Source organism: Hypanus sabinus, chromosome 30 (assembly GCF_030144855.1).
Source record: "Hypanus sabinus isolate sHypSab1 chromosome 30, sHypSab1.hap1, whole genome shotgun sequence".
Classification (NCBI taxonomy): Eukaryota; Metazoa; Chordata; class Chondrichthyes; order Myliobatiformes; family Dasyatidae; genus Hypanus; species Hypanus sabinus.
The window spans coordinates 5,883,821-5,904,650 of NC_082735.1; the positions used below are offsets into that span (position 1 = coordinate 5,883,821).

Here is a 20,830-nt window from a genome sequence, read left to right on the forward strand (position 1 = left end):
GGCCACACATTTTAATTCCACGTCCCATTCCCATTCTGATATGTCTATCCATGGCCTCCTCTACTATCAAGATGAAGCCACACTTAGGTTGGAGGAACAACACCTTATATTCTGTCTGGGTAGCCTCCAACCTGATGGCATGAACACTGATTTCTCTAACTTCCGTTAATGCCCCTCCTCCCCTTTATACCCCATCCCTGATTTATTTATTTTTCCCTCCCTTTTTTTGCTCTCTCTCTGCCCATCACTCTTTGTCTGTCCTCCATCTCCCTCTGGTGCCTCCTTCCCCTCTTTCTTTCTCCCTAGGCCTCCCATCCCATGATCCTTTCCAGCTCTGCATCCCTTTTGCAAATCACCTTTCCAGCTCTCAGCTTCACCCCTCCCCCTCCTGTGTTCTCCTATCATTTTGGATTTCCCCCTCCCCCTCCCACGTTCAAATCTCTTACTATCTCTTCTTTCAGTAAGTCCTGACGAAGGGTCTCGGCCCGAAACATCGACTGTACTTCTTCCTATAGATGCTGCCTGGCCTGCTGCGTTTCACCAGCATTTTGTGTGTGTTGCTTGAATTTCCAGCATCTGCAGATTTCCACGTGTTTGCGTTTTTAAATACTTCTATGTCTGGTTTTTTCAAATAACTTCCAATAACTTACCCACTCCTAATGTCAGGCTCAACAGCCTACAATTCCCATCTTATACTTAGAGCCTTTCTTAAACATGGAACAAAATTGGCTATTGTCAAACCCTCCAGCACCCCAATGGATAACGATGTTTTAAATACCTCTGCTAGGTCCCCTGCGATTTCTGTACTAGACACTCACAAGGTCTGAGGGAACACCTTGTCAGGCTCTGGGGATTTATCCACCCTCATTTGCAACAGGACGGTAAGCACTTCCTCATCTGTAACCTGTATATAGACTGTGTTGACTCACTTCTATAGACTCTGTGTCTATTTGAGTAAGAATAGATTCCAAATATCTGCTTAAGATCTCCCCATATCTTCCAGCTTCATGTACAAATGACCACACTGATCTTCAGGAGGACTACTATTACCCAATGCTATCCTTTTTCTCACAATATCAGTAAAGGCCTTTGGGATTCTCCTTCACCTTGTTTGCTAGAGCAACCTCACGCCTTCTTTTAGCTCTTCTGATTTCTTTCTTACATTTCTTATACTCCACAAGTCCCTCGTTTGCTTCTTCCTGCCTATACTTGCTATACACCTCCTTCTTAACCAGGGTCTCAATATCTCTCAAAAGCCAAGTTCCCTAAACCTGTTCGCCTTGTCTTTTATTTGAACTGGAACATAGAAACTCTCTACTTTCAAATTTCAATCTGAAGGGTCCCACTTACAGTAGACCTTTGTCAGAAAACAACTTGATTGGTAGCCCTTCCACAGGTACCCAAACCCTCCACCAGCGGTAACAGTGTGTACCATTGACAATATACACTGCAACAACACACCACAGTTCCTAAGGAACACCATAGACCATCTAGAAGGATGAGAACAGTAGATACCTGGGAACACCAGCACTTGGAAATCCCCCTCCAAGTCACTCACCATCTGACTTGGAAACACATCACTGTTCCTTCATTGTTGCTGGATCAACATCATGGTGTACCCTCCCTAACAGCACTGTGGGATCAGAGACTGCAGCGGATGAAGAAGTCAGCTCCTCACCACCACCATCTCAAGGGCAACTAGGGATGGGCAATGAATGGCTTAGCTGGAGACTCCCACATCCCGTGAATGAATAATTTTTAAAAATTGCCCCTGAGAGCTTTTATACCTAAAGCTCTCCAATTAATTCCGGTTCATTGCACAACATCCAATCCAGAATAGCTGACCCCCTAGTGGCTCAAACACGAGCTGCTCTAAAAATGGATCTTGTTGGCATTCTAGAAACTCCCCATCTGGGATTTCAGCACCAATCTCATTTTCCCATTCAACCTGCATATTGAAATTTCCCATGACTATTATAACATTACCCTTTTGGCATGCATTTTTTAATCTCTCATTGTAATTTGTAGACCATATCCACTGTTTGCAGCTCTGTATAGAAATCCCATGAGGGTCTTTTTACCCTTGCAGTTCCTTAGCTCTACACCTTCTGACCCTATGTCATCTCTTTCTAATGATTTGATTTCATTTTTTACCAACAGAGCAACACCACCCCCTCTGCTTTCATGCCTGTCCATTCAAATTTGTATCCTTGGACCATAAGTTCCCAGCTATAATCTTCTTTCAACCATGATCCAGTGATACCTACATCGTACCTGCCAATCTGTAACAGTGCTCCAAGTTTATCTACCTTGTTCCATATAATACACACATTCAAATATAACACCTTCTGTCTGCTATTCACCCCAATCAATTTTGTCCACCTTTTACATTGCAACTCATCCTGCTGACTGCAATTTTGCCCTGTCATCAGCCTCTCCTTGCTAGGAGTTTCACTACATAGTGCCTATGTTTGTTAACCAGCTACCTCATCTTCAGCACTATCACTCTGGGTTCCTCCCCCTGCTAAATTAGTTTAAACCCACCCAAACAACTCTAGCCAATCTGCCCACAAGGATATTGGACCCCATCCGGTTCAGGTGTAACCTGTCCCTTTTGTACAGGTCATGCCTTCCCCAGAAGATCCATAATTCTGAACCCCTGCTCCCTGAACCAGTTCGTCAGCCACATATTCACCTGCCAAATCATTCTATTCTTACCCTTACTGGCACGTGGCACAAACAGCAAACCAGAGATTACTACCCTGGAAGTCCTGTTTCTCAGCTTTCTACCTAGCTCCCTACAATCTCTCTTCAGGACCTCCTCACTTTGTCTACCTGTGTCACTGTTGCATGGAGCGACTGGGGGTGAACCCAAGAGCAGGACACAGGCATGGAGACAGACTGGGACATGAAGCCTTGACTTCACTGGATGTTCGGAGCCTTGACTTGGACACGGACCACGAGGAGACAGACTACTCAACTCGGAGTAGCGGCAAACAGCTGGGCCTACTCAGCTGTAAGGACCTGGACAACGAGGAGACAAAATACCCAACTCGGAGTAGTGGCCAACGCCCAGACCTACTCAGTTGAAAGGACTAGGACAGCAGGCTCTCGACTCGATCCAGGAACTGCAGAAGTCAGGCTCTCGACTTGGCTCATTCTCAGCAGCCCAGTACGAGCATAGCTGCCCTGCTGAGGTAACAAACCAGCAGCGAGTAGGTGCTTACCTGTTTGAATAAGGATCAGGTTCCCTAATCAAGGAGCCCAGTGGAACATGGGGTAAAGGAAATTAACCAAAACAAAGAGTCAACGGACCGGACCGTGACAATGCCATTAGTGCCAATATGTACCAAGAGTTCTGGCTACTCATCTTCGCCTTTGAGAATGCCATGGACCCAATCAGAGATATGCCTGATCCTGGCACCAGGGAGGCAACATACCATCCAGGTGTCCTCTGTGGTGCCCACAGAACCCCATCTCTGTTCCTCTAAGGAATCTCCTACAGTTCTCTTCACCTCTCTGTTCTGCTGAGCCACAGCACTAGACTCAGTGCCAAATATCCAGTCACTGTGTCTCTCCCCTGGTAGGTTGTCCCCCTCAATAGTATATAAAGTTGTATACTTATTATTGAGGGGAACACCCACAGGTATACTTAGCACTGGCATATTCCCCCTTCACTTCTTCTGACAGACACAAAATTACCTGCGTCCTGCAAACTAGGGGTAACTACCTCCCTGTTGTTCCTGTCTATCACCTCCACATTCTCCTGTATGAGTCTAAGACCATCAAACTGCAGCTCCAGTTCCTTAACTAGTTTTGTCAGGAGCTGCAGCTCAGTGTACCTGGTGCAGATGTGTTCACCTAGGAGACTGGAGGTCTCCCAGACTTCCCACATCCCACACAGAGTACAGAACATTGCCCCTGGAGCTGTTCTTAATAAACTACTATGCCCGAACAGATGATGAATGATCTGAGAGAGAGTAACTTACAGGACAATTTATCTCACCCAAACCTGATCTCGCCTCAGCCTGATGAGCCACAGGCATTCTAAACACCGACACACTCAAAACAATGGCAGCTCCAAGAATGGTTGCACCACTTGCACGTTTTCATTTTCATTGCCCCTTTCTAACGAAACCCTCTTGCTGATTGGTCACTCCTCACCTCAGAGAAACAGAGAAATCTTGTGTGTGTTCCTCTGGATTTCCAGCATCTGCAGATTTTGTTTTGGTGTCTATTTGTTCTGTTCTCAGCCCCAGCATGGCACGGTTCTGCTTTACTATTAGACTTGGGTTGTTCCCAGTTGCTATCTTGTACAGTGGACTGTTTGATGCTCAGTGTTACCAGGATGGTTACTTCATGACACACAACCTAATCCTCAGTGAGACCAAGTGTTTGTACACAGCACTGCTCAGTAATGTACTGACCTTGCATCATTTTCAGGCACACCTCAATGATATGCTGATCTCCTGCGTCTCGCCCCTGTCAAAGTTAATGGAAGCAGTCACAATGGAGTCTTGCCCAATCCAGAGAGGTCACACAGTTTCTAATTCACCTCACCCTTACAGTGAGTGTTGAAAATGAACCCACCAACAACTGCTCCCTGTGACATATAATTATGACATACTTTTTAACATTTTTATTCTGAGGGATGTGGACGTCATCATCAGAGCCAGCAACAACTGCCCATCCCTAATTGCCCTGGAGGAGGGGTGATCTTCCTCCATGAATCTCTTCAGGCCTGCTGGTAATGTTCTCCTGCAGGGCCACAGAGGAGGGAGTGTGGGGAATCAAACCGGCCAATGATGACGGGTGAGTGATGTGGGAGAGATCAGAAGTTGCTGTTTTCATATCCTTGATGGCAGAGGGTAGCAGGTTTGGGGATGCTGGCAATGAAGCCAGGTGGCCACGTGCCTGGTGGGTCCACACTGCAACAGCAAAGGGACTGAACACTCTGAATGAATACCTTTGTCCCAGACACAGCTGAGAGTCTTGGAGTTACCCTCATCCAAGAGGAGAGATTTCCATCACACTCTTGACTTATGCCTTGTAGACAACAGGAAGAGTCTGGGGCATTGGGGACTGAGTCACTCATGGTGTTATTCCTAACCTGAGCCCCTGGTCTATTGACACTGACCTCTCACCCACAGCTGGTGCTGGTGGGGTATTCAGCAGTGGTACTGCTGTCATGGGGATGTGGTAACTGCAGATGAGCAAATCTGAAGCTAAATAGAAAAAGCTGTAAATAATTTGCAGGTCAGGCAGCATCTGCGGTTGAAAAATCAGACATGATGTTTCGGGTCAATGACATCAGAAAAAGTGACTATTCATCGGATCACACTGAAATGTTGACTCTGTTTTTCTATCCACTGATGCTCCTCTCCTCATCAATTTTAAGGGAGTTATTTTTTTTTCTTTTAGAGCTATTTCAGACACATGACTCACTGAAAATGCCCGGAGGTTTCTGCTTTAAATCCTGAAGGGTTTGTTTCAGTTTGAGCTCGCGAATGAGACACTACTAACTGCTCAGCACTGCCACTGTCTGGCAGACGGTGTCCATGCAGCTACTTACAACAATTCAGGAACGTTAGATGCAGTTTAAAACACTTCTCTCAAACTTACAGAGTTGATGCATAAAGTAGACCAGCCATTTTCATAGCTCAGCAGTAATGTGGGGATAAACAAGTGGATGATCCAAAGGGGAGAGTGGGGTTTTGTCTCAGCTCTTACACAATTTGAACAACCTGTGGTCACTCCTGTTAACACTGTGGCCTGGACTTCAGCAGGTGGAGTGTAAGGATTCCACTGCATGATCCCATTAAATACTTCCCATCCGGGTAAGGTCTGGGTTCATCCCGTTTCAATTCCCTGTGGCTCATTAACTGTCAGTTAATGCTGCTGTGGGCTTACAGTACAGAGGAGAACGGGCAGAAAGTAAACCACTGCGAACCATCCAAAGTTACCGGGGCTCTGTGTGAATTAAGAGACATGGGAGTTCTTTGCAGCAACAGCACCCTCAGCATCCTGTCCCTCAGGAGATGGTGGAGGAGGGCAGACACAAGGGAGCTGTGGGCTGTGCTGGTTTCTGTGCCCATTCCCTGCCCAGTTCCACCCCCTCATCTGACAGGGGCTCACCCAGGCAGCAGAAATACTTACAGGGGATCCCCGTTTCCCGGTTGCTCCTGGAATTCCTCGCACTCCGTTGGGGCCCCGGGACCCAGACAGTCCGGCCCGGCCCTGAGCTCCGGGCTCACCCGGGTTACCGGGAGCACCTTGATATCCTGGTTCCCCTGGGATACCTTGCTGGAGGGACATGAAGAAAGGAGGGTTCCAGTGGTTTCAACGGCACCCCCATTACCTCCCCCTAACCCCACCACCCTTCTCTCTCCTCCTCTTCCCACACAGCTTCCCCACCATCCCTCAAACAGCTCTCTCCAACCATTCCCCTCAGTCCTTTCCCTGCCCATCCCACCATTCCCACTACCTCAAGCACTCTGGCACCCACCCTCCCCTGAACCACACCTCCAGCCACTTGCCCTCTCCACATCCACTTCAAGCTTATTCCTCACACCAGCCATCTCTCCTCAAACCCTCATCCCTTTGTTAGCAAGTAACTAGATTCCTTTACCTCCTCTGCACCCTCTCTCAAGCCTTTACATCCACATTGTAGACAGAGTTGCACACAGACGGTGTGGTGGCAGGTCCTGTATTGAATAAAGGGCTCTCACAGATTTCTGTCTACACTAGGACTCTGTGAAAGATGGAGCTGGACTGTGGTGACTTATTGCAAGCTGCTCTCTGCTGATCCACTCATTACAAGGCCCAGGATATCATTTGCTATTCAACCACTTTCTCAGCCCATCTGCTGAATGAAAACTTGCCTCCAGATCCCTCTGCTCTTGAATCTCCTTATTCCTGTTCTCTTCAGTTTCTCACTTCTCACTGTCACTGCTAAAATGTAAGACTTTACATTGGACTATAAGACATAGGAGGAAAATTAGGCCATTTGTACAATTGAGTCTGCACTGCTATTCCACCGTGGCTGATTTATTATCCCTCTCATCCACATTCTCCTGCCTCCTCCCCATAGCCTTTGATGCCCTGACTAATCAAGAACCTATCAACCTCCACAGGTATCTGTGGCAGTGAATTCCACTGATCCTGGCTAAGGAAATCCCTCCTATCTCATTCTAAAGGGATATCCTTCTACTCTGAGGCTGTGCCCTCTGATCCTAGACTTCCCTCCATTAGGAAACACTCTCTTCACAACCACTCTAGTTAGGCCTTTCAATATTCAGTAAGTTTCAATAAGAAGCTCCCTCACTCTTCTAAACTCCAGTGAGTACAGGCTCAGAGCCATCAGACCCTTCTCATACGTTAATCATTTAATCCCTGGGATCATTCTCGTGAAACTCTTCTGGACTCTCTCTAACGCCAACACTAACTTTCCTAGATAAGGGGCTGAAAACTGCTCACAATACTCCACTCACTCTGACCATTTCCTTAGAAAGATTCAGCATTACATCTTTGTTTTTATATTCTCGTCCCCTTGAAATGAATGCCAACATTGCATTTGCCTTCCTTACCACTGACTCACCCTGCAAGTTAACCTCAGGGTATCCTGCACAAGAACTCTCAAGTCCTTTCCTACCTCCAATTTGGTTCTCTGTATTAAATATAGTCTATCTTTACTTCTTCTAATAAAGTTTATGACCATAGATTTTTCTATGTTATCATCCATCTGTCATTTCTTTGCCAACTGCAAACCCCCTGATTCTTCCATACTATCTGCCCTTCCACCTATCTTTGTATTGTCTGCAAACTCAGCCACAATTCCATCAATCAAGTCAGTGATGCATAATGTGGTCCCAACACCAATCCTTGTAGAACATCGCTAGTCATCAGCAGCCAACCAGGAAAGTTCCTTCTTATTCCCATTCGTCTACTCCTCACAGCCAGATAATCTCCAAACCTCACAGAACTGATGGGGCCAAATTGCCTAATTCTGCTCCAACTGTGTGTCTTATGGTTTTCTGTAATACCATGAGTTCTGATCTTGTTTAGCAGTCTCATGTGCTACACCTTATCAAAAGGTCTTCTGAAGATCCAAGTAAACAACTGACTCTCTTTTGCTTAACTGCCTGTTATTTTCTCAAAGAATTCCAACAAATTTTTCAGGCAAGAATTCTCCTTAAAGAAACCATTCTGCTTTGGTCTATTTATTTTGTGCCTCTAAGTACCCTGAAACTTTATCCTCAAAAATGGATTCCAACATCTTACCAACCACTGAGATCAGGCTAACAGGCCTATAATTTCCTGTCTATTGCCTCCCTCCCTTTTTAAAGAGTGGAGTGACATATACAATTTTTGCGTCCTCCGGAACCATTTAGTGATTCTTGAAACATCACAAATAAGGACTCCGTTATTCTCTTCAGCTACTTCTTTCAGACCCCTGGGGTGTGAGCCCATATGGTTAGGTGACTTACCTATGTTCAGACCTTTCAGCTGTGCCACATGCAAATTGGCACAATGTTAACAAAATAAGAGAGTTAAATGCATGGCTCAAGGATTGGTGTGGGAGAAGTGGGTTTGAATTCATGGGAAATTGGCACCAGTATTGGGGAAGGAGGGAGCTGTTCCATCAGAATGGGCTCCACCAAAACTGTGATGGGACCTGGATCCTGGCGAATCACATAAATAGGGTTTATAGGGTGGATAGGGTTTTAAACTAAATAGCAGGGGTGTGGGTTCAACAGATTGGAGAAGTATGGATAAAGTAAAATATAAAGTAAAAGCAAAAGTTATAAAAAGAGAAATGTAAGAATGGAGTGCAGAAAATGGAGTGCAAAAGACACAAAGATTACGAGACCTTAAAGGCACAATGAGTGAGTGTAAGAGCTCTTTATCTTGATGCCCATAGTATTTGTAACAAGGTCAGTGAACTTGTGGCACAAATCAGTACAAAGAGGTATAATTGAGTGGCCATTACAGGAACGTGGATGCAGGGTAGAAAGGACTGGGAACTAAATATAGTTAAGGATAAGACCAGGGTGACAGTGAGAGAAGAAATTAGATCTAAGGAGCAGAATGTTGAATCCATCTGGGTAGAGATTAGGAATAGTAAAGGAAAAAAAATCACTGATGGGAGTTGTTTATCGGCCACCGAATGATAACATTACAGTGGTACAGGCAATAAACAGAGGAATATTGAAGGCATGTGAGAATGGACCAGCAGTTATCGTGGGGGACTTTAACTTGCACATAGATTGGGTGAATCAGTTGGTCAAGGCAGTCTTGAGGAAGACTTCATAGAATGCATGGTAGCTTTCTTGAACAGCATGTTACTGAATGTACAAGGGAACCTGCTATCTTGGATCTGATCCTGTGTAATGAGACAGGTAAAACAAGGGATCCTCTTGGAAAGAGTGATCACAGTATGACTGAGCTTCTCATACAAATGGAAGGTGCAACAGTTTGATGAGTGGATCCAGATGAGGGGTTGATAGACAGATGGAGGGGGAGGGAGAGGTGGGAATGATGTCAGAATCTGGGAGGTGATAGGTGGAAGTGACAAATGTCTGAAGTAGATGTAATCTGATTGGAGACAACAGCAGACCATGGACTAAAGGGAGGTAGATGAGGAGAACTGTAGGGAGGAAGGTTTGGGTGAGGGGCAGATCAACAGGGCAGGAGAGGGGAGAGACAAGGGTTGATGGTAGCTGTTGGAATAAAGGAAGGATAGGCGTGGTGAGAGTGGCTTTGATTTAACATTTGCAATTTCCCTGTTCTCTGCCACTGCCCCAAATCAAAAGATTTGAGGATATTTATGAGTTTACGTCAGTACATTTATGACCACAACCTCTGCACTTTCCTCCATACACCCCTCAACAACCAGGCATGCAACCCTCCTGGTCTACGTGTTTCATCTGCTGGATGCAACTGACCTTTCTTGTGCCTGTCCTTTAAGGTTTTAACCTCACTCAAATCCTCAACCTCATCACCCTTTCCCTGAGATTTCAGCAACTTCCCAGATGTTCAACTGAAGAAAAAGACTCACTAAGTACCTCAGCCATACCCTGTGCCTCCTTCCTCGCTGGTCTCTGATCAGCCCCACCTCTCCCCTTGCCTAGAGAGTGGTTTTGAAATCTTCACATTTGCTATAGTCAAAGATTTGGACAGGTCCTTTGGCCCAACGGATTCACGCTGAGCTTTGTACTGATAAGATACACTACTGATCCCATTTACCCACATTGTCCAGATGCCTCTTAAATGTTGTGAGTCTCTAGCTCCAGTATCTCAAGCAGCATGTGCCACATTCCAGCCTCTCTCTCTGTGGGAAAACTCTCATTCTTCTGGCCTCTCATTTCCGATTACCCTTCCTTTCTGAACCTTCAAGTTGGTTCACAGCTTGGTATCTGTCAGGTATCATTCCCTGCTCGAGCTTACTCCTATTTCATTGCTCCGCACCCTCTGCCCAACTGGATTCTGCCCAAACCACTCTCCCCTTACAGGTCTCTCATTGTTCGATTACACTATTGCTGGTTTGTCTTGGATTCCACTTCACCCAGGGCAGTTCTGATCTCACCCCACTGTATCTGACTGTCCTTGCAGTGGGCAAATCTTCTCGAAATACCCCTCCTCCCCACGTAGATCACTTCTCCTCCCCTTCCTCCCACGCTCATCTCAGGAAGGACACACACTGTCTGTGGTCACACTGACCTGTCCTTTCACTCCTGGCTCCCCCTCATCTCCCTGCAGGGTAAAGAAGAATTGTTGTTAGCTGGATTCATGTACAACACAAACGCACCAAAGCTGAAATTAAAAAAAAACTGCAGATGCTGGAAATCTGAAACAAAAACAGAAAATGCTGGAAACACTCAGCAAGTCAGGTAGCATCTGTAGGAAGAGGAACAGTTAACGTTTCAGATTGAAGACCCTTTGTCAGAGCATTGAAGTTCAGCTGACCGGACCCACCACTGGGAATAAAGAGGGCTGGCAGTTCAGACAGACAGACAGACACACACACACACAGAGCAGATCAGCAGCCCTGAACTAGAGCTAAAGACAGACAATTCTCATCGATCTTCAAAGTTGTGTTATCAAATCACCCCCACCCTCAGGCCCCAGACTGGGATCTGACACAATGTCCTTGGGCCTTGTCTCCAGAACTGGTACAAGGCTCCTAGGCTCTCTGTCTGGACCAATCTCAATCCGGAGGGTCCATACTGCACAGGAATGGGCCACTCTGCCCCCATGTCCGTGCTGACCATTAAAAATTAATTTCACCAAGTCTTCACTGACCCATTTTATTCTTCCCTCAGATCCCACCACTCCCTTACCACTGAGGGCTAATTAACCTATCAGCCTGTCTTAGGAAGGTGGGAGGAAATCCATGCAGCCACAGGGAGAACATGCAAATTCCACACAGCCAGCACTGAAGGTCAGGGTTGAACTTGGGTCACCAGTGTTGTGAGGCAGCATTGCTCCCTGAGTGCACCTATGCCTCCCCTGGTCCTGGGTCTGGCTCAGGACTGGGGGGGGTCCATCGCATCCTGAGAAATTGTTTACTTGTGCCACCTGACACCAGCCAAAGCTGAGATCTGGACCCCTGGTGCATTTGGGAGCCGGTGTCCTGTGTGCACATCATTAATACTTCAGAACAAGACACAATTAATCCCGGGATTTGTCATCTATCCACACTTGAACCCAAAAAGTAAGTACTGCAGATGCTGGAAACCTGAAGTAAAAATAGAAACTGTGAAATGTCCAATATGTCAGTCAGCATCTGAAACAGAGTTAACCAGTCAGGTCTGAGGAAAGTCGTCAGCCTGAACATTAACTGTTTCCTTATACGTGGATGCTGCCTGACCTACTCAGGGAAAGGTTTAAAATGATCTAAGCACATTATGTCTTGTATCCATGATTCCCCAGGATATTACCTTTTCACCTGGATCGCCATCCAAGCCTTCCACTCCGGGGTCTCCCTGCAGCAAGAACGAGAATTAATGAAATCAAGCAGATTAACTCCAAATATGGAAAGCACAGGAAACCATAGGCAGCACACACGTGTTCCCACACATAAGTACAAACAAACCCCGCCCTCCTACCATGTACCCACATGTACATACAACACCAAAATATAGAAAGCACAGGAAACTATGGGCAGCACACATATGTATACACACACGTACATACAAACAAGCCCACACACACATGTACCCGGCACGTACAAATGAGCCCACTCCACACAAACACACACACACTCACACAAATACAAACACATACACACACACACTCAAGTAGACAAACACACACACATACATATACACACAACTGTTAAACAAAATCAAACTGAAAGAAACAAGGAGACTGAACTGTTACCCACAACCACACAGAGTACAGGAACACGCGTGCAGACCATAGCAGCATAAGACATGGAAGCAGTATCTAGGCAATTAGGTCCATCAAGTCTGCTCCACCTTTAAATCATAGCACCATTCTCCTGCCTTCTTCCGTAACCTCTGAAGCCTTTACTAATCAATAATTGATCAACCTCTGCTTTAAATATTGACTTGGGCTCCACCAGTCGTCTGTGACAATGAATTCCACAGATTCACTACCCTTTGGCTAAAGACATTACTGTTCTAAAGGGACAGATTTCTATCCTGGGGTGTACTCTCTGGTCCTGGACTCTTCTACTATTAGAAACATTGCTGGAGGGTGCATGGAATGCACTGCCAGGGTTGGTGTTAGAGACATTTAACAAACACTTACATGATTGATAGAAAATTAGAGGGCTATGTAGGAGGGATGATTAGATTGATCTTCAAGTAGGTTAAAGGCTTAGCACACCATCACAGGCCCAAGGGTCTGTACTGTGCTGTAATATTCTCTGTTCTATGTTCTACTCAACCTCTTCTCCACATCCACTCCAGATCAGCTTGCCAAACATACATACACAGAAAGATGCACATGTACAGGACATCCAAACAAGAGTTGCAAATTGTGGTGAACTATGTGCCTGTCTGGACACGCCCCCTGCTGACTGCTCCTGTGGCTCCTCCCACAGGCCCCTGTATAAAGGAGATCTGAGGCCTGACACTCGGCCTCAGTCTCCAGGACATTGTATGATAGACACTCACTCCTGGTTCCTTCTTCCAGTCAATAAAAGCCGATATCTCGCCTTACGTCTCAGTGTGAGTTATTGATGGTGCATCACAAATATGTAAAAAGACACACATACACAAACAGAAAAAACACCCTCCCACAATATCCCCTAGACAAGATCACAACAAAGGCAGTGATACCTACACAGGCAGATAGAGAGGAAAGGAGGCACACACACACACTCATGCTCAGATACAGTGGTCACATTGGACAGGCTGCTGTTTACAGCCACGTGACCTCTGCTCACTCAATGTAACTTCACTTGCTGCCTGACTCAGCTCGCAGCTGACACTGGCCGTCAGCTAGACCGTCGAGTCAGGATCGGGACACGGTCTGGTCCTGTTGATGTAAATTCTCCATTTCACCAATGAACATCAATGTGTTAAAGGTCAGCTTACTTGGAAACGGTTACACTCGAAACCAGAGTCTCCAAGTCCTGCAGGAACTGGTCCAGTGGAGAGTGAGGGAGGGACTTTGGGATTATATTATATACAGAGAGAGGGATAGAAACTGAGGAGTTGAGGGGTTTTAATGGCTACAGAAAGTAAGGGAGAGAGAGCTAAGTTTAATGATTTATATTGTATACTGCGAGTCAGGAAAGACACAGTGAGGGACCAGGACTTATATAAAGACAGTGTCACCTCCCTACCACCAGGATGCTCTTTTCCCCAGGTCGCCATCATTGTCCTTCTCCTGCTTGCTTCCCTCACTGTGTCTAACTGTGACACCAGAGGACTCCATGCCCTCAATATCTTGCACTCCCCCATCATTGTACAGCCCCCCCTCACTGTGAGCTCCTTAACCAATCAGCTCCAACCAACATTTTGTTCCAACACCTTTTAGAGAGCGGCCCCGAGAGACCTACCCTCTCTCACTGCTCTCCTGTCGTTCTGGACACCGCTGGTAGTACAGCTGTGGCTCTGTAGAAAGTGGTGAACGTTCTCACTGGGGTTGTCAGTAGGCAAGCCTGGGAAGTGGCAAACTCCCTGACAGCACAGCCCAGGGACAGAGGCTGTGGTCGACTGGACTCGCATTTCAGTGGTTTGGCGTTCGCAGAGTTTCTACCCTTCACACTCCATCTGGTTTCAGACAATTGAAGCATATACTGTACACAGGCAGAGAAACCCATGTGTACCCAGGGCAAGTATTACATCCATGCACAGACACAAACAAAGATGTCCCTGTGTCTTTCACAGACATGCAGACACACACAGAGCCAGGTATATATATACACACACACAGGCAGCCATGTATATACACACAGAAACACACACACACACACTGTCAGCCATGTATATACACACAGAAGCACACACACACGCAGCCATGTATATACACACAGAAATACATAAACAAACACCTACACACACAAAAACTCACACACAAATACACACATATGTTGATGAAAAGAAACAATTCACAAACAGACACATGAACACCCACACAACAACTTACGTAATTGCCTTTGGATCCTGCTTTTCCTTGCAATCCCTGGAGAGAGAGCAAACAGAAGCCTGGGATCAGAGCTCTTCACCAGGACTACATGCATTTACTAACTAACACAGTTTGCAATGTCACTTCTGTCAAGTCCCGTTCCCAGTGCCCCTGGCCCACCACCCAGTATCTATTTCAGCACACATGTGGACTAACCAGTGACAAGCTGCACCCTCACCTTAGATCCTTTCGGTCCAGGGATCCCCTGAGGACCCGGCACCCCTGGGGGTCCTCGCTCTCCTTTTGTGCCCTGGAAAAAGAAGTTCTCATTGTAAAGTGGTTGACCTATGCACATGTGTTAAGATATGAATCACACTTCCCATTTGAAAGCCCTCCCAGGTCACCAAAATTTCCCCAATAGCATGACATATGCTAGTGATATTAAACCTGATTCTGATTGAGATGATGCGAATCAACCTCCTTGACTTTGCTATAGGCCAACACTAGGTATTGTGATAAATGTTCGTGAGAAGTTTCCAATTGATTTGCTTGGAACTGACAACAGTTAGACCTCTACAATAAACAGAATTTGAAGGACAGGAGGCGGCTGCATACCTGATACTTGAAGAAGAAGGTGACTGATGGACACTGGAGAGGTGCAGGATAGGCTGACTTGCCAGGGTCAGCTGAACATTCTGTGGGAAATTGTCAGGAGGAGCACTGCTTCCTTATCCCACAGTCTGCCTCCAAAGCCCTGTCCAGATAGAAACCTGTCCCACAGCTCTGGCTGAGCAGGAAGCCACATCTGTTCCCCTCACCCTGCTGTCTGAAGTCAGACTGTGACCCCACTACAGGTCATGACAGTTTTACACAGGATCTGCCTGTATTCCTGTGGTTACTTTGCTCAAAGTAACAGGTCAGCAGTAGGGCTGGTGGGAAAGCAGTAGGCCAGGGGAATTGATGGGCTGTTTAAATGCCCACCTGTCTGATTTCTGCTGTAGTCTGTCTACAAGCACCGAGGTTTGAGACAAATACTGAGGACAAAGTGTTCTTCAATGACAGAGGTTTTTGATTGTGGGCCTCTTCAATAGGGGGAATAATAAGGGTGACATGGCTCCTGTGAATATTGGAAATTGAAGATGCTGACTGCAACTTCCAGCCCACAGAACTGGAGGAAAAAAACGTTCTCAAGTTCCAGTACACATTGGTGATGGTTTCTATCTGCTAAGTTGGGCTTTCCTCTAACTTTCACTTGCTGACTTAAGTAGGCGGACTTTCCGCACAGGAGTTGTGGAAACCTCTAAGACCTCAACCATCTCTGGCTCTAAGAAGGAGAAAGTGAGCCACAGCAGATATTCTCTGTTGAGTGAGGAGTTCCAGGACTTAGCTGTGGCAACAATGGAGGAACTGCAATGCACTTCCAAGTGAACGTGGTCCATGGCGGTGGTGTTCCCCATGCACCTGCTGCCTTGTCCTTGGGTTTGGGAAGTAAAGCTGGGGGAACCTAGGTCAGTACTGTCCATTTTCTCAATGGTTCTCATTGCTGGCACCGTACACTGGTGGTGGATGAGATACCAAGCAAACAGGTTATCTTGTCCTGGAAGGGATTCCTGGACATTGCTTACGCTGTATTTGTTCAGAGGGACTCCTGGCTTGTGATTTGCAGGTAAGGGCTTTGTGGGTTCCGAACTGAATATGTCATTGTCTTTGGAATGACTCCACTCAATAATAATAAGCTGGCACAATAAAAATCCTTACACAACTGACACATATTATCCCCCTTCACAATGAATTGGAACCTGGTCTTGATTCTACGTTTGTTCGGTAAGCTGACTGGAACATCTATAATAGGACAACACTTTTTTTGGAGCATCTTTTCTTGGCTGGGACACTCAGAGGACAGAGTAACTCTGTAAGAAGCATGTTGGGGAGAGGAATTGGCATGACACTATTAAAGTGTTAGATTCAAAGAGCACCACAGCATGTCTGCATGAACTAAGCTGTCTTTTTTTATTGAAGTTCATCATCAAACAAACATTTCCATAAGATGTATTTCAGACATTGTACATATATATCATATAATCATATATATCACAAATCTCCACAAAGTATTTATCTGTGGTATAGACTTATAGAAAAGAGTGGAAAGAAAAAACAAACTAAAGGAAAGAATGATGACCAAGTATGGAGTGATCTTTTTTTTTTACAACATATTCATTGATTTGTGAGAATAAAATCAGGCCTATGAGGCATTATGTAGTTAAACCATTTTTGAACTAAACTGTCTTGAATTATTGTGGAGAGCATGATAAGGTAATATTACTTAGTAAAATGACTGATTACTTGCCACTCATGAAGACCAGCTTGTTGCCCATTGCCATGGCTCATATGGGCTTGTTCCAGAACAGGCTGAAGGTTACTCATGATTCTACCGAATACAAAGTGACAATAGGCAATAGACAAAAGGTGCAGAGGTGGACCATTCGGCCTTTCAAGCCTGCACCGCCATTTTGAGATCATGACTGATCATCTACTGTCAATACCCGGTTCCTGCCTTGTCCCCATATCCATTGATTCCCCTATCCATAAGATACCTATCTAGCTCCTTCTTGAAAGCATCCAGAGAATTGGCCTCCACTGCCTTCCAAGGCAGTGCATTCCAGACACCCACAACTCTCTGGGAGAAGAAGTTTTTCCTTAACTCTGATCTAAATGACCTAGCCCTTACTCTCAAACCATGCCCTCTGGTACTGGACTCTCCCAGCATCTGGAACATATTTCCTGCCTCTATCTTGTCCAATCCCCTAATAATCTTATATGTTTCAATCAGATCCCCTCTCCATCTCAAAGTGGGATCACAAATGAATTTTAAAATAAGGGAGTCTACAGATGCTGGAAATCCAGAGCAACACACAAAATGTTGGAGGAACTCTGCAGGTCGGGCAGCTCATGGAGGGAATAAACAGTTGCACGGCCACTCTAGGAATGAATATCTGTTATCTGTAAGTAGGGGCCGTGCACAATCCTGATTTGATGGGGACGGATGTGAGAAGCACGGAGGAACATCTGGTGAATCTTCTGACATGCCTGTTTCACTGCCATTGCTACTGTGTGATCGAGAAATCTCCGGGAGGAAGGCCCCAAATCCTCAGCTTTGCCTGTTGCTTGGTGGCTGCGGCCGGGGTCGAAGCGCTCGGCAGAGATGGTGCTCGGTGTGGGAGACTCGAAGTTTTTCGGATGGACTCGGAGTTGGCTGTGGTCGGATGCTTCCAGAGGCTGCATCGGGAAGCTTTGAGGCACTGGAGGTTCATGGCAGGAAGAATTTTTATTTCTTCTACCGTCTACGTGAGATGATGGGCTATCGAGGACTTTGAGACTTTCTTTTACCGTGTCCATGGTCTACCCTTATCAAATTACAGTGTTGATTTGCACTGTTATAATTCTATGTTATAATTATGTGGTTTTTGTAAGTTAGTCTTGGTCTGTCTTGTGTTTTGTGATATCATACTGGGGAAACATTGTATCATTTCTTAATGCATGCATTACTAAATGACAATAAACGAGGACTGAGTGTCCTCACAATCTAATTATGAAGGGTCTTGGCCTGAAACATTGATTGTTTATTCCCCTCCATGGATGCTGCCCAATCTGCTGAGTTCTTTTTAGCATTTTGTGCGTAGCTCAGAAGAGAATTTACCACTGAGTCCAGACTCCTCCCAGAATAAATCCTTCCAGCAACTGGCTTTTTGTGGTGTTAATCCATTGTAATCTATTCTTTCTAGGAAGTGCAGCTGATCACTGTGGGTACTTTCATTGCTTGGAAATCTTTGGAGATGCTCTCCACTGGGAACAAAATCCTAAACCTAATCCTGCTGAACTGCCCATCTGTCTGGTCACTCCAGGACAGCATAGAGTATTGCAGTGTCTGTCTGTGGTCTGCTTCATTCTCAAAGCACGGAGCCCCCTATTCAGTCGCAAACAGCAGAAACACATGCTGCAGCAAAATTCAGCTGACAAATAGGGAGAGGTCCCTTTGACAAGGCATTGTGTTACGTCTGGAACGCAGCACGAAGGAGCGCATAACCTTGCGAGTCTGCTAGGGAAGTTGGGGCCCAGTGTGTGCAAATCCATGAGCTGAAGAAGACAGCCAGTCCCTTAGAGGACTGAGTGTCTGCATGGGTGGGAGGAGGGAGGAATGGGGTTTGTTTCACTGCTGTTACTTGGCTTGCTCTGTTTTCTTGTGTTCTGTATTGTCCTGCTGAACATTAAGGGCTTGCTATGTTGGTGCTGGAATGTGTGGTGACTCTTGCACATCTTTAGGTATGTTGGTTGTTAACACAAATAGAAACAACACACTTCACTGTATGTATTTCAATGTATACCAGAGGGCATGCATTGAAGGTGAGAGGGGGGAGGTTCAAAGGGGATGTGAGGGGTAAGTTTTTTAACTCAGAGAGTGGCGGATGCCTGGAATGTGCTGCCTGTTGCGGTGGAAGAGGCAAATAGATTCGAGGCTTTTAAGGTAATTTAGAGAGGCATATGAATGTGAGGACGATAGAGGGATATTGGCATTGTGTCGGTAGGAGGGATTAGTTTTGTTTTAACTTTTTTGCTGGTTTCGCACAACATTGTGGGTCACAGGGCTTCTGTGCTGTTCTAAATCTGAAAATCCGAACCAGTTGAACTGGAAATAAAATTGGTTTATTATTGTCACATGTACCAAGATACAGTGAAAAGCTTGTCTTGCCTACTGATCATACAGAACAAATCACAGTTCATACAACAGGAACAGCGAAATAAGGGAATTGGTTCAGATCACATGAGAGTTTGGGTTCATAGTGTCGACAGTTCAGAGGAAGAGTGAACTAATGTGAATGAAACAAATGGCAACTGGTTTGAAACAGAATCAGACACGAGCGGTCAGCCCAGGGTATCCTCACCACTCAGCTGTGCCTGGTGCAGTTGAAAATGGGACCAGATTGTTACAGTCAGCACAAGTAAGACTGGGTGTGAGAATGGGCCCTGGACAAATGACCCTCCAGTCAGTGCTCAGCTGAATGGTGCGGCTGATTCACAGAGATAACAGTGAGCCAAGGCTGTGGAAAATATCAGCAAACTGTCAGCCAATTGAACACTTGAAGAAAAATAGAAATTTCCTGTCTCCCTCTGTGCCAAATAAAACCCGTGTCATTTCCAGAGAGCCCTGAAAACACCTCAATGTTTCCAATTCCATTCAACAAACACTTCTTTTAATTCAGCTGCTCACTCCGTGTTCTCCAATTTCTGGGTCAATTCTGTCCCATCTTAGCACAACACAGGGAGTTCTGACACAGAGACCTGTCCCCCACTGACACCCGACCAGAACCTACAGGACCCAACAGGGCACCTTACAAACTATGGAGGAAAGTGGAAAATCAGATTGTTTGGGGAAAGCTGTGAAGTTACAGCAGGAGATTTGTCTGTGTTTCCCTGAGCCCAACTCCTTTTGAAACAAAGCTCCCTGAGCAAGACAGCAAGTTCAAACATGGCCTTCTAAAAAAACAAACACAACTCTCTTTATGACCACACCTATCACCATCAAAAATTGAAGCACAACTTTACTCAAGTTAAAAGTTTAAACTTGCTTTTCATATTTAAGTGAAATCACGCTAAATTTTTGAAGAAGAGACCAAAAATACTGTAGGTATGGAAATATGATTCTGACTTTCCAGTCAGTTGGATAAATGTCTCTCTCCATTAGAGCCAGCTGATTTTCAGTACTTACAGCCTTGCCTCTGGGCCCTGGAGGACCGCTTTCACCAGACATTCCTCTGTCACCCTGATGGGAGAGAAACACATTTAGTCAAATGCTGTCGTTATCTGAGAGGCGAACATCAATGGGCTCAATATCTGAGCAAAGGGGTCCTGCAGACATATTGAGTCAAAAGTATTAGCTCGTGACTTTGGCAGTGCAAGAGGATGTTTCCTTGTTTCTGTCCTGAGTGTTGGTAACATAAAGTGTGAGGCACCTTACACATCAGGGTGAGTTGTTGAGACAGGAAGGATTTAGATCGACCTTTGGGAAGAAACATTTTCTTGAACCTTTGCTAGAGCTGAGATTTAGGTCAAGGGGAAGGAAGCTCATCACCAGGACCCTGGGTAGCATCAGTGGGGAGAGAGTGCTGTATCCCTGTGTGTGTGATGCACATCCTACTGTGAGCGGTAGATAGACCACAGGCAGCAGTTTGAC

At 45.7% G+C, this 20,830-nt stretch overlaps 1 protein-coding gene across 1 annotated transcript in view; it reads right to left on the reverse strand.

Moving 5' to 3' along the window:
• The window catches only part of col9a2 (procollagen, type IX, alpha 2), a 131,447-nt gene that overhangs the window by 10,610 nt on the left and 100,007 nt on the right, over positions 1-20,830 (reverse strand). Inside the window, exons 23-29 of the mRNA XM_059954240.1 lie at positions 20,366-20,419; positions 14,840-14,911; positions 14,623-14,658; positions 11,940-11,984; positions 10,720-10,752; positions 6,157-6,303; positions 4,428-4,482 (exon numbers count right to left, since the gene is read on the reverse strand). Coding sequence (XP_059810223.1) covers positions 4,428-4,482; positions 6,157-6,303; positions 10,720-10,752; positions 11,940-11,984; positions 14,623-14,658; positions 14,840-14,911; positions 20,366-20,419 — 442 coding nt within the window. The remainder of the gene's footprint in view (positions 1-4,427; positions 4,483-6,156; positions 6,304-10,719; positions 10,753-11,939; positions 11,985-14,622; positions 14,659-14,839; positions 14,912-20,365; positions 20,420-20,830) is intronic.